Source organism: Micropterus salmoides, unplaced genomic scaffold (genome assembly GCF_014851395.1).
Source record: "Micropterus salmoides isolate LMB-PRFRI ecotype aquatic unplaced genomic scaffold, ASM1485139v1 Ms_hic_scaffold_7, whole genome shotgun sequence".
Taxonomy (NCBI): domain Eukaryota; kingdom Metazoa; phylum Chordata; class Actinopteri; order Centrarchiformes; family Centrarchidae; genus Micropterus; species Micropterus salmoides.
In genome coordinates this window covers 4,258,419-4,273,111 of record NW_024044459.1, presented here as the reverse complement: position 1 = coordinate 4,273,111, position 14,693 = coordinate 4,258,419, and the positions used below count along the sequence as shown (strand labels likewise).

At 38.3% G+C, this 14,693-nt stretch overlaps 1 protein-coding gene across 6 annotated transcripts in view; it reads left to right on the top strand.

Moving 5' to 3' along the window:
* Positions 1 to 13,737, top strand: part of LOC119891647 (endophilin-B2-like) — a 30,995-nt gene extending 17,258 nt beyond the window's left edge. For 2 of the 6 annotated variants that reach the window (XM_038703425.1, XM_038703424.1), the window contains 6 exons: positions 3,653 to 3,676; positions 4,578 to 4,667; positions 5,796 to 5,896; positions 7,176 to 7,190; positions 9,178 to 9,379; positions 11,118 to 13,737. In XM_038703425.1, the coding sequence (XP_038559353.1) occupies positions 3,653 to 3,676; positions 4,578 to 4,667; positions 5,796 to 5,896; positions 7,176 to 7,190; positions 9,178 to 9,379; positions 11,118 to 11,225 (540 nt within the window). In that variant the 3' untranslated portion in view covers positions 11,226 to 13,737. Of the gene's footprint in view, positions 1 to 3,652; positions 3,677 to 4,577; positions 4,668 to 5,795; positions 5,897 to 6,215; positions 9,380 to 11,117 lie in introns of those variants that run through there. The other 4 variants (XM_038703427.1, XM_038703426.1, XR_005442478.1 and 1 more) reach the window with 3 other exon arrangements.
* Positions 13,738 to 14,693: the final 956 nt, after the last annotated feature.

The following is a 14,693-nucleotide window of genomic DNA, read 5'->3' as shown; positions in this document are numbered from 1 at the left end:
ATCACTAAAAAATAATGTAACCTTGTCACGTTCCATGTTCAATCAGAAACAGAGGGTTTTTTAAACAGAAGTTTCTATACTGAGGCTAGTAGTGGATGGGAAAATCCCTTTTTATTATAGTTCATCAAAAGGCCATAATGACCTTATGTACTTGTGCTGGATCATACCAGTCACTTTTTAGTAGCGGGGAATCTGTATGTGATGATGAACAAGTTTGGTATTATGTAGTAATGATTAATGTTGGCATACCATTCATAGAAATGGTATGCACAGTCTGTTACTCATTAATTCTGCTTAGACTCAGTACTTTTCATTGCTTGAGGCGGGGTATAAGCATATCTTTCAGCACTGAAGCTTGATTGAACTTTTCAGGGCATACATGGATCCATGGCAGGTAAATAGTACATAGGTAAATTCCTCTATACATGAAAGTAGAGTGATAATAAGACTTTAGGAAAAAAAAGACAGACTTATAATAATAAAAAGTAGAAAATATAGGTGCTGGTCATAATTAGAATATCATCAAAAAGTTGATTTATTTCAGTAATTCCATTCAAAAAGTGAAACTTGGATATTATATACATTCATTACACACAGACTGATATATTTCAAATGTTTATTTCATTTAATTGTGATGATTAAAACTGACAACTAATGAAAACCCCAAATTCAGTATCTCCGAAAATTAGAATATTACTTAAGACCAATACAAAAAAAGGATTTTTAGAAATGTTGGCCAACTGAAAAGTATGAACATGAAAAGTATGAGCATGTACAGCACTCAATACTTAGTTGGGGCTTCTTTTGCCTGAATTACTGTAGCAATGCAGCCTGGCATGGAGTCCATCAGTCTGTAGCACTGCCCAGGTTGCTCTGATAGTGGCCTTCAGCTCTTCTGCATTGTTGGGTCTGGCGTATCGCATCTTCCTCTTCACATTACCCCATAGATTTTCTAAAGGGTTAAGGTCAGGCCAGTTTGCTGGCCAATTAAGAACAGGGATACCATGGTCCTTAAACCAGGTGCTGGTAGCTTTGGCACTGTGTGCAGGTGCCAAGTCCTGTTGGGAAATGAAATCTGCATCTCCATAAAGTTGGTCAGCAGCAGGAAGCATGAAGTGCTCTAAAACTTCCTGGTAGACGGCTGCGTTGACCTTGGACCTCAGAAAACACAGTGGACCAACACCCGTAGATGACATGGCACCCCAAACCATCACTGACTGTGGAAACTTTACACTGGACTTCAAGCAACATGGATTCTGGGCCTCTCCTCTCTTCCTCCAGACTCTGGGACCTTGATTTCCAAAGGAAATACAAAATTTACTTTCATCAGAGAACATAACTTTGGACCACTCAGCAGCAGTCCAGTCCTTTTTGTCTTTAGCCCAGGCGAGACGCTTCTGACTCTGTGTCTTGTTCAAGAGTGGCTTGACACAAGGAATGCAACAGCTGAAACCCATGTCTTGAATACGTCTGTGCGTGGTGGTTCTTGAAGCACTGACTCCAGCTGCAGTCCACTCTTTGTGAATCTCCCCCATATTTTTGAATGGGTTTTGTTTCACAATCCTCTCCAGGGTGCGGTTATCTCTATTGCTTGTACACTTTTTTTCTACCACATCTTTTCCTTCCCTTCGCCTCTCTATTGTCAGTGTGCTTGGACACAGAGCTCTGAACAGCCAGCCTCTTTAGCAATGACCTTTTGTCGTCTTTTGGACAGCTGTCAAGTCAGCAGTCTTCCCCATGATTGTGTAGCCTATAGAACTAGACTGAGAGACCATTTAAAGGCCTTTGCAGGTGTTTTGAGTTAATTAGCTGATTAGAGTGTGGCACCAGGTGTCTTCAATATTGAACCTTTTCACAATATTCTAATTTTCTGAGATTCTGATTTTGGGGTTTTCATTAGTTATCGGTTATAATCAAAATTAAAAGGAATGAACACTTGAAATATATCAGTCTGTGTGGAATGCATGTATACATTATACAACTTTCACTTTTTGAATGGAATTACTGAAATAAATGAACTTTTTGATGATATTCTAATTATATGACCAGCACCTTTAGATAAATAAAAATAATAATTTTCAAAATGTATCAATGAAACAAATTAATAAACAAAATTAAAAACATTAACAAATACAATTTACAGTTTAAAAAAAAAAAAAGAGGGTAAGAGAAAAGATTACACTTACAAGGAAATGTATAATTGTTAAACATATACCCCGAGTTAACATTTCCTAAAACCACTACAAGAGTCTTACACAGTCTGGTCACCCATCAGAGACAATGTTTGAATACATATTTACCAACCCATACAAGAGAAAACAAGGTAAATAATTTTATAGACATACCTAGCATGCCCAGCACATTTCAGAGTTCTCTATTATGGATTAATATGAATACTAGAAGTCAGTATTAAGGAATATTGGGCAACTGTAATTTATCTCCTACAATGAAGAAAGACCCCCATGTTTTCTTATATCTGGCTGATAAACCTCTCATTGAACACCTTCTTCTTTCTAGTTTAATGAAATGAAGAATAGCTCTAATCCATAAAGAATGAGAAGGTGGGGTAGGGGATTTCCACTTCAATAGAATCAGACACCTCGCTAGAAGCGTAGGAAAGGCCAGGAAGAGACTCTAAGAACCGGTGTTAGGCAGCTGGCAAAAAATGTTGTTACAACACTTACTGAAATAATGCTAAAGATTTCTGTCCAATTACTGCAGAGAGGGTAACATACCTTCTTTAAATCTTGTTTTGGGTTGACAGCAAAATAGTTGGCACAGTTACTGGAGAATTGGACATTAAAGAAAAGCAGTATGTCACTACCCTCTGGAAAATTTCAAGTCTGTTTCAGCTCTGACCACTAGCAATGTCACTGATGCATGTGTGCTTTGTTGCACCTAACATCCAACAATGTTGTCACATGGTCATTGAGTTCACCTGGACATTACCGCAGCAAGTTGAGAAGTTAAACCCCTTGATGTCAGGAGATTTGGCATAGCTAGGACATGAGTATAGTAACAGGATGTTCGGGGGTCATATCAATATTTATATAGCCCATTATCACAAATTACACATTTCTGAATGTTGAAACAGAAAGCCAAAACTAGTTTTGAGGTAGAAACTGACTGTTCTGATTATTTATTCTGTTCTGGTTATTATCTTTTCAAACCTTTTAAATAAGAAAAAAAGCTTTGTCATGAGTGACCTTTTAGCAATGAAAATTACACATTACGGTCTCAGCACTGACTATATTTTTTGGAAAAACGCAGCTGTGGCCTTCATTTTAGATGCACAGATAAAAAGGAATCCACCTTAGAAATATTTAACATTTCTCAGATGGTCAAAAATCAAATGACAAAAACCTTTTTAGCCAGCATAAATTCTTTCTCAAGCCCGAAAAACACATGAGCATAAGGAAGCAAAGTGAACACAGCTACAATGGCATTTGTGAATATCAGACGAGCCAGCCTACATTTACTCCAGCCTTAACCATCAACATACATTCCTCAAAAGCAAGTGTTTCAGGGAGTAAACTAAAAGTTTATTAATTTAGTGGTTTAATGGTTGTACATCATGCTTGTGAAGGCCTTCTGGTATATCCATGTTGTAACCTTCTCATTTCTTCTTTTGTTGTACGCTTTGGCCACTCAGCTCTGGAGTGAAGAAGTGGAAAAAGTAAGTACAGCTATGTTGTGGTTGTGAATTGTCCTGGCTGGTCTCCAGGATTAAGGCCCTCAGTATGATCTAAATAAATAAATGATCTAGCCCATACCATGTATTGTCAGACCACATCTAACAGGAAAAGTGTTTGTACCCGTTTCAATTAGCCACGCACAATTCCCGACACAATGGATTAAAATTGCTACAACACACACGAACTTGTGTCAGTCTCACGTAGGTGGGTTTGTCGGATATGTCTTTATTTATTAATTTCTTTAATGAATATAACGTCAATTTTTTTGTTATATTTTTTCAATACTTTTGGACTTTACAACGCTCTGGAGTAATTGGAAATTTTTGGACTTGGAAACAATCCTACGCAGCCACCACAGGAATCAAATTCCACAAATAGTATAATACTAATTATACCAGTGAACCCCAATCTGTATCTGCAACTGTGCAGAAATATCGAGTTTAAGGCAAAAACAAAAAAGAAAGCAGTTGATTTAAATTTTGAATGAAGCTTTGAGATTATTTGTTATAGCCCTACTGACGAGCACTTCTTTTCCTTCTTTTTTCTTTTCCACTCTATGGACCCATAACTCCACCAATGTCCTGCACATAGTACAGTGTAGAAACAATTCAGTAATACCAAACTGAATACCAAACAACTAAAATCTTCCCCTTAAGGATGCTCTTTGGTAAAAATCACATTACATGTGGGGTTCTGGGGCATGAATAGAACAGTTAAATCACCAGGCCTCTATTGTTAACATATTATTATCAGCCTCGTCATATTTATTACCAGTCTTTATTTTTAAGTATGTCTACAGATTAAAGCCTGGACTTTAGATGTGGCAAGCACTCTGAGGGATATGAAGGAATCATGTCACTAATATCTCTGTTGTTGTTTCAGGCTGAACATGAACTCCGAGTGGCCCAAACAGAGTTTGACCGGCAAGCCGAGGTTACTCGGCTACTTTTGGAGGGCATCAGTAGTACACATGTATGTCAGCCACACCCCCTTCACCACATCTCTCTCTCTCTCTCTCTCTCTCTGTCTCTCTCTGTCTCTGTCTCTCTCTCTCTCTGTCTCTCTGTCTCTCTCTGTCTCTGTCTCTCTCTCTCTGTCTCTCTCTCTCTGTCTCTGTCTCTCTCTCTCTGTCTCTCTGTCTCTCTCTCTGTGTCTCTCTCTCTCTTTTCCAAGCTGCTTTTAGACACTTTTATCTTTTCTTTTTGTCACATGTGGGTTATTAATAAGCTCTGAAGTCATATTCAGAAGTTTGCAGTGATTGCTCCATTTCACTGTGGTTTACATTGCAATTACGTTTTATGTTAAGCTGTCAAATTAAATACTCTTTACATGTTTTTGTACTTTAGTTGATTAGTTAATTGAGAATTTATCGTTATTTATTTTGCTGATATTATTCTGCTGATACCTCTTCAGAAAAAAAACAGATTTATATCTGGCTCTGGACATAACTTGTTTTAACTAGCTAGATAAAAGGTAATGCCCTGGCAGTGGCAAATAGCTTTGGTTTTATGTTTGATTTGATTACATTAATTAAGTTGATATTTACAAGAAATCTTTTATTGCTACTGTGTAAATGGAATACTGCTGGTAAAAAGCACCTTATTTGTTTAAAGTGTTTACAAACACGGCTGTGGCTCAGGAGGTAGAGCGGGTTGGCCGTTAATCGGAAGGTCGGCGGTTCAATCCCTGGTTGCGTGTCGAAGTGTCCTTGGGCAAGATACTGAACCCCGATTTGCCCTGGCGGCTATTCCGCCTTTTGTATGAGTGAGTGTGAATATTAGTTTCCGTTTGAGCACTTAGGCTCAGTGTATGAATGTGTGTGACTGGTGAATGCAGATGTAGTGTAAAAGCGCTTTGAGTGGTCGAAAAGACTAGAAAGGCGCTATACAAGTACGGAGCATTTAATTTAAATGTACTGCTATATACACAAAGGTGCAATAACATCTGGTTTGTAAATGTAAAAGTCTGCAATACACTAGTTTAGAATTCATTATTCAATTTTGGCATTAACAATGCGATTAATCAAAGAAAATCATGCGATTAATCACTTCTTTTGAAGATATGCTTAAAAATGTGTGTTGTGTTGTTGCTTGTCTGCAGGTGAACCACTTACGCTGCCTGCATGAGTTTGTGGAGGCCCAAGCAGCTTACTATAAGCAGTGTCATCTCCACATGCAAGAACTACAGAAAGAGCTGGGAAGGTGAGAACCAGATGGGAGATAGCGCAATAACAGCAATTTGAAATGACAGAAATATTTAATGTAGTTTTAGGAATCAAATCATTCATTTAATTTAATTTATGACACAAATGACTAATTTATTCTCTTTGAAATTTGCCTATTTCAGTTATATTAAATAAAATTTGTCAAGGAAAAAAATGCATTTTGTAATGTATCAGCTTTTAATGATGAGTCAATTCTTGATCATCAACATGCCTGATGATTGACAGATGAAAGTAGAAATTGCCCTTCTAGTTTAAGTTCACATCAGTTTTTTTTTTTTGCACATTTGGTCCAGCAGAAGCAGAAGTTGTCTCCTACAGGTGACCCTGGGTACTGCAATGGATATTCTTACAACTCATGAGAGGCAATGTTGCTACCGATACCTGCTGGTGTAGCTAATAAACTGCTCTCACATATACAGATCTCTGTGGTACAGAGTGGACAAAATTCCACAAATGCGTAAAAATCGAAGTCAAAAATGTAATGTGACCTGCAAATTGACAGGAAATGAGCAAAAATGTGCAAAAACTGTTTTGTGTATTAAAATACATCCACAAATGCATAAATAACACTTGTATGTGGAATTAAAATATGTGAGTACAGAGTAAATTGTACATATTTACAAATTGCACTGTATTTTTGTGGATATGTATAATGTAAAAATAGATGTTTTGGATAGTGAGATATTTGTGTATATTTTTTTACAGATGTCCGCAGTACACATTGAACAAATGTAAAAATACATATTTGTAGATAGTGAAATATTTGTGCATCATAGTACACATTTGTGGATTGTTTTCTGTGGGTTACAAATATTAAAGTCCAATAAAATCTTCCATAACGTACAGCCCACGGCGACCCATCCTTAAACCATTACAGAGCTCATTACGGTTGTGGAAGAAGCACTCGATTAGTAATTTAACATGCCCTGAGGCGTACAGTATGAACATTGCGGTTGCTGCGGTGATTGCCATCCTCCGCGGTAGGCTTGACCAATAGCGCAGTATTTCAATTTTGCGGTTATCGCAACAGCCCTATTGTGAGGAGGCATAAATATAAATAATGTTACATTATGTTTAATGTGCCAGACATTACTTGTAATTGATATATTTATTGTTATGAATACTATATTAAAGGAAATAACTTTAATATAGGATATTTCTCCGTACCAGTCAGGTCCTCTGGAGGCCTGTCTGTTTTTGTTGTTTTTGGTTTTGTCAAATCATAACAATTCATTTTCCCTGTCTCATGCCCTCAGTTCCGATGAGGACGTGTGAGTATGGCTCATCTTCTTGTGTGCTGATGTGATTTATCTTTCTCTTAGTGCATATGTTCTAACCCATGTTCTAACATTAGCTGGCTTTCCAATTCTGTCCTGTAAAAAAAACAACACGTTTGGTCCTGTGTGTTCACTTCTGCTGCTCTGCACCACCCAGACAACAATGTCATTTCCTGAGGAAGTGTCGTTCCATTTGTTGAGCTGCTGTTTTCTTACTTTACTGTGTTTTGGCATGGCTGTCTAAGACCAAATGCATTTCTGGACAGAAGAGCTTTGTCCGTGGAACCATTTTTGTTAAATAAAGCAATTTCATTAACTTACATATGTTCCAGTGTAGATGTAGTGGTATTTATTTTGTTATTTATGTAAGTTTTATTTTAGTGCAATGCAGGTGTGAAAAAAATGCTGTAAAATAAGAATGTTTTCACAAATAGACATGTTAATAGATTATATTAATCAATTAAAATTTGAAGTGAATGAAATCTAAAACAAATCAATATGCGGAGGGACCTCCCTTTGCCTTCAAAACAGCGTCAGTTCTTCTAGGTACACTTGCACATAGTTTCTGAAGCAACTCAGCAGGTAGGTTGGCCCAAACGTCTTGGAGAACCTCTGTCCGTCCTTCTGTGGATTTAGGCAGCCTCACTTGCTCTCTCTTCATGTAATCCCAGACAGACTGGATGATAGTGAGATCAGTGCTCTGTGGGGGACATACCATCACTTCCAGGACTCATTGTTTTTCTTAAAGCTTCAAGATAGTTCTTAATGCTATGTGTTTGTTGTCATGCTGCAGAATACATTTGGGGCCAATCAGATACCTTCCTGATGGTAGTTGATTAGGAGTAAGTATCAGCCTGTACTTCTCAGCATTGGGAAGACATTAATATTTCCCTAACCTTGCAAGGAACCTCCACCATGCTTCACTGTTGCCTACAGAGACTCATGTACCACTCTCCAGTCCTTCAGCCAACAACCTGCCCTCTGCTTCAGGCAAATATTTAAAATTTTGACTCATCTGTCCAGAGCACCTGCTGCCATTTTTCTGCACTCCAGTTCCTGCATTTCCGTGCGTAGTTGATTCGCTTGGCCTTGTTTCCGTGCCGGAGTTATGGCTTTTTGGGCCCAAGTCTTCCATGAAGGGCACTTCTGATCAGACTTCTCCGGACAGTACATGGGTGTAACAGGGTCTGTAGCAAAGGGCAAGAGCAGTCACACTACCTGGATTCGAACACGGTTCTACAGGGTACTTAACATGCAACTCTGACCACAACGCCAACAAGCCAGGCTAGTTGGTATGGCTGTCCGAGCACATTCTCAACCATAGTGACAGTACTCCGTCACAGGGTCCCACTGCCAGTTATAAGCTGATGGCACTGCAAGGATACTGTCAGTTTCTTTGGCTGGCCTCTGCCTCTATGGTCCTCCGCATTGCCCATTCTTTGTCCTTAGCACATCTGGAAACTCCTACCTGCCTTGAAATGTCTGGGAGAGACCTTGCTGATGCAGTATAACTACCTTGTTGCTGTGCTCAGTTTTGCCATGGTGTTTGACTTTTGACAGTAGCTGTCTTCAGGAGCCTCACCTTGTTAGCTGAGTTGGGCTGTTCCTCAGTTTCCAGTTTTATTCCTCCTACACAGAGGTGTCTGTTTCGGTTAATGGTTGTGTTTCAACCTACATAATTTATGATCGTTAGCACCTTTTTTGTATTATTGTTTACACCTGTTGATATCCCTACAAAATCCCTGACTTTGTGCAAATGTTCCTAGAAGAATTGATTGCTGTTTTAATGAGTGGTCACTCTAAATACTGATTTGATTTTAAAGATTTTTCTTTTCTATTCACTCACTTTGCATTTTGTTAAAATCCATTAAAATAACATAAATTTTTGAAAGAATTCTTACTTTACAGCATTTTTTCCACACCTAAAACTTTTGCTCAGTACTGCATGTTCTGACCATCACATCTGCCTGCTTTCCCTCAGTATTCCCAATGCCTTTGCACTGAACTCCACTCACTCCATGGCTACTGCTGGCCCTGCATCAGAAGACCTCAGCAGCCCTGTGGAGACAGACACTCTGAAGATTGAGGAAGTTCAGGCACCAGCTACAGGAACCCGCAAGGCCAAAGTCCTTTATGATTACGATGCTGCTGACTCCAGTGAGCTCTCCCTTTTAGCTGATGAGGTAAAACTGTAAAACTTTGTTGGAATTAAGGGACACAGGACTCCCTTAAATTAATTAATGAATATAAAAAATAAAAATAAAGAAATAGTTCAACAGGGACCAGTAGAGTGGTTTGAATTTGACAAAATGCTATTGAGCCCCATCCTTACACATACAACAACTTTTCCTATATGTATGGAGGTTTAGTTACAGTGCATGTACACTGTACACACAGGGATATGGATGCATAGGGATATGTAAAGGCTTTCATTTTCAAATGGGATTATAACAAGAATAACATTAGAGGAAATAATAGACATCCATAACATAATCAGTCTTCATAAGAAGTTGTGCTGACACGTTATTACTTCTGTCATAAATGTCAACCTTTGTTCAACAAAACCACACTAGCACATAGATAGAAAGAGTTCTTTGTTAATCCTAAAGGGATATTGCATTGTTAAGGGCACATAAAGGGGCCTTATCATCATTTCCAGCTTTGTTTGTTTTTATTCTCGGACTCCGCTAGAGTAGCTTTCATGATTTACAGTTAAAAAAAAATCTATATTTATCTTATACTGGCCCTATATGCAGCCCCTCTGTTTATCTTCTGTTTGAAACAAGCCATTTTGGCTCCTGTCTCTTTAAGGAACCCCTTTCTAAAAGCCCACTTTCCTCTGATTGGGCAACTTCCCAGGGGCTTGTAAGCAGTTTATTTTTTCCCCACCAGATTTTTGACAACTCTGCCCCCTACTCTGCCTCTGATTGGATAACTCCAGCCTAACCTTCATCAACCTAACCAATGGAGGCAATGAGTACTAGCCAACCAGAGGTGGTTTTTGAAAATCTGATGGGGGAAAAGATAATGCTTGTAAGCGACTGTAACCCAAGTTCTTTTTATACACACAGTGCTGTGAGCCTCTTGCCAGTGAGCTTGACGGCTATGACAGCTACAGTAACTTAGCTTGGAAAACACTGCATTTGATGAAAATGAGATGATGAAAAATGAGACAGGAATTAGGTTTAGAAAACAGTGACGCCCCCAGAGCAGAGTATTTCTGGGGGCCAGTGTAGGTGTAGATACAAAAACTCTTGGCAGAGTCAGCTAGCTAATGGGACATCTAGCTCCACAGCTAACTGATCTAGAAGGCAGCAACCGTTAGCTGTAGTTAGCAACAAATAAGCCATCTGTCCAAAAAAGCCCTTTCTGCAATACATACTGTCTATCTCCACACTCCGTTTTCGTTCTGACCTCGGCTCAGCACGAAAGTAGAAAAAACATTATAGACCTAGTTTTCTAAACATTCTAAAGCCTGAGCTTTTTAACTGCAGTGACAAATAAATGGCAATTCCTGAGACTGTTTCACAGTAAAGCTACTCTGTGCAGCAGCAGTAAGAAATGTGTTCATAAAAACGTCATTAGAATCCAGCGTGGGAATGGCAGAGTCCGTCACTAATAATGGAAACTACTATATAGAGAGGTAACTACAGAATGTAAATTAAATGGCCATTGCTGAAAAGATTCGGACCATAAATGGAATCAAAAACAGTTTGATTTCATGAAAACGGTGTATAATTTCAAATACTCTGCCCCTGGTCTTTCTACAAGCACATGCCACAGTATCACCACACGAAATGAGTGGCCATAGTCTTGTTATGTAAAATTCTTTACCTGGTTGTTTTTTAAATATATTATATTTTGTTTGAAAGCCACTTTTACTCCTGTTAAGCTTCCATGTCCATGTCCTCTGTGTTACAGCTCATTACAGTTCACACAGTGCCTGGAATGGACTCTGACTGGCTGATTGGAGAGAGAGGGAACCAGAAAGGAAAAGTGCCTGTCACATACTTGGAGCTTCTCAGCTAAAGAACACGCATGCATCGACACAAGACACTCACACACATGCACCTGTGTGTATGTGTGTGAGTGGGTACTACTAAAGCCATGAGGATGTTTCATTCACAATTAATTTCACACTCTTACACAAACTTTACCTTCAATAGCACTCCTCCACACTAAGCATTAGCAAAAGTGTTCAGTTGAACACACACACTCATCCATGTGCTTCTCAGAACAAACTGGAGTATATTCACATGATTAACATCCGTGATAATGGAGACATTGTTACAGTGAGTACAGAAAAACCCCTACGGGGGTTAGTTAACATTCCTTTTAGATTTTTTGGGTGACTTATTATGACTATATTATTTTCCTATTTATTGTTGTGCATCCCAAAGGTAGACCAGATTAGACCTTTGCATCGTTGGAAACTGTGACACACTGTCTTTAGAGGGATTTCCATCCAAATGATGATGTGTCTTTATTGTCTCTTAAAGCCACCTTTGTTCATAAATTCATTGATGAATTCTGGTAATGTTGCCTCTAAAATATGAATCCACCGCAATGTCCAATGTCTTGTCATTTAGTTAAGTCAGTTAAGTACAGTTCATCCCTGTATGACAGACATTGAAGAAGAAGTGAAAACTGATGTGGTTGCAACAGACCACATCATGACGGACATGTCATTATGTTGTGTTGGCGTGTCAGATTTACTGATTGCTAGCCATGGACAAGGAAAAACCATTAATGCCACTTAATGGTTTCTTTTAAACTGCTTCTTAATTTAAGTGAAAAAATGTGTTCTGTTCTTCCAATACAACATGAACAGAATTAGCATTTCTTTGTGTGTTGTATATATTTTATATCCACAATAGAAGCATTTAATATGATAAACATTAGCTTACACTAAAGAACAATGTCTGTGAAACAGCACATTTTTAATGGATGTTTTATCATCCTTAACTCTTTAGAAGTAAATTTGCCTTAACTGCTAATTGAAATTAATGTAATTTGTGTTATTTTAAGGAGCGATATATGTAAGTATTAAAGTTTAAAACATTCAAAAATTACGTTAGCACGCTAACCAGATAGCCTCAGCCCACTCTTGTCTTGTAAAACCACTTTGTTCCACAAGATGCAATGACAAGATCCAAAAACTAATGGATGCGATGGCTGACCAGACTCTATTGAGATAAACAGACCTCACAGATCATCTTAAAACACTCAATTCATTCAAATTGGACAGAAACAAAATACAAGTCCTCCAAACCATCTTTTTTTGATTTCCCACTGTTCCAATAGTCACCAACAGTGTTTTGGTCAAAATAAATCCTTTATTCGCCACATTAGATGAGGAAAGAACCAGCCGTTATATTGCTCTCCACAAAGCCAGCAGTTTCACACTGATGTGCTCTCAGACTACCTACCTAAACAAAGAACAGGGAAACTCGGATGACAACACATACAGAGGGGATGTGATGTCAGTCTTTGCTCAGGATGCAGTTACTCCACTTTATCATTACATAGTAATGTTTTCAATCCCATATACAGAACCTTTTAGTGACAACATTTTGTGGACATTTGGATGGAATATAACTAGCAACAGTTTTGCTTGATTGAGTCATGTCATTCACTTGTTTAGATTAGACTTTCCAATATGGGCTTTTTGTTTTGTTTGTTTTTGTCTCATGCCTTTCCACAGCACTGAAGATGTCCCTCTGAACAATATGAACACCTGAGCAGCAAATAAACATGAACACTCCCATCCTAACTGCCTTAAGATGCTGGGAAGGAACTGCTAAGGCCCTCTGCTGCAAACCAGAGAATGTGCTTTTCACAACAAAATAAAGACTTAATGTACACCACGGACGGCATGCAAGACTGTAACTCTTTCTAATCACATGTGTGTGTTTGTGTGAATTTGGTTTGCCCTAGAGGGTTTATTTGAATTTACGGCGTTCCTGTTGATGCTTTTTTCTCTGTTAATATTTTGAAGTGTCTTCAGTCTTAGTGCTGCATGTGCTACAGCTGGTAGCCTGTCCTGCTGAACATGTGAGTGTGTAAACAAGTATATGATGTAGCTATCTATGTTTGTGTGAGATCTGGAGCACCAAAATGTTTGCACAACAACAAATGTACTTTCTCATCCAGTATGTGTACATGCATGCACTTTTTCCCAGCCTGGTCTCACAAGATTTTGTGCAATGAGCACAATGTTTGAAAACGCAAAAATCTGCTGACAGAGAAGTGAACTTGACCCAAGTCTCTAGTAAATTGTTTTCTTACCTGCAGTCAATGAGACCGACAGGTGAGAATGGGTTCTAACAATTATTGTTGGCAGATGAATGTAACCTAATTGTGCTAATTTCACAACTCTTGGGGGTATTTTTAGTTTCTTTTACTTATGCTGTTGTGATTTGTTGTACCTCATCTTATTATTGTTATTATTATTTTGTCAATATATATATTGCCCGTTCCTTAACCATGCTGAATGAATGCAATGTATGGGATTTAATAAAGTCTGATTTATTTGAATTCATTGACTTTTTCACAGCTACTGTCATTGGAAACATCTAAACATTTAAAAACCACTGTGGTCGAAAGTTGAAGCCAGTGCAGACATGTCTTTAGTTGCAGTTCCTATAAATATTTTTCCACAAGAGTATCATGTCTCAATTGCTCAACAATGTGGTGGTCATTTTAGAGTTATTGGCTTTGTTCAGATTCACATACTAACTAAGTTAGTAAATTAGTATGAACAGTCTACAGTCTGCTAATAGCATACTTAATGGTTTATTTAGTAGGCAGTACATTCTGATTGAGTAGTAGGCAGTATGTTAGTATTGCCATTATGGAGCCATTGACCCTTAAATGGCATGGCAAGCGTTTCTGCCTATCACGGTCAGCCATGGTTGGTCCTTGCATATTCCATCTAAGCTCCAGCCAGGCATTCTCCACTTTTTGCCGATATTTGGATTCTTTCTGGCACTGAAATTACAGCAAGTGGTAAAATCAACACAGGTGCTACTTGCATGTTTTTTGACTATAATTTATTCACTTCAGGGTTGCAGTAGCAGAGGGGCCATTAGAACCGCACCGTCCTTCCAGTTGCAATATCCACTTTAAGCACTGAATCCCCACTGGTCTTAGCCACGCTGGCGGTGTGGCTCTAGCAATAGCAATGTTGATCAGTCAGTCCACCACTCTTGTTCAGACTGAAATATTATAATAATATTAATATTATAACTATTTGATTTCCATGAAGTTTAGTACAGACAGACAGTCATTAAGATTCACCAAAGTCATCTGTATTCATCCTCTGATGGTGTCCAGAGGATAAATCCTAATAACTTTGGTGATCTCCTGAATTTTCCTCTTAATTGCTTGATTTTTCGTGAAATGTATCAACAGCTATTAGATTAATTGCTGTGAAATGTGGTACATATATTCAATTCAATTCAATTCAATTTTATTTATATAGCGCCAAATCACAAC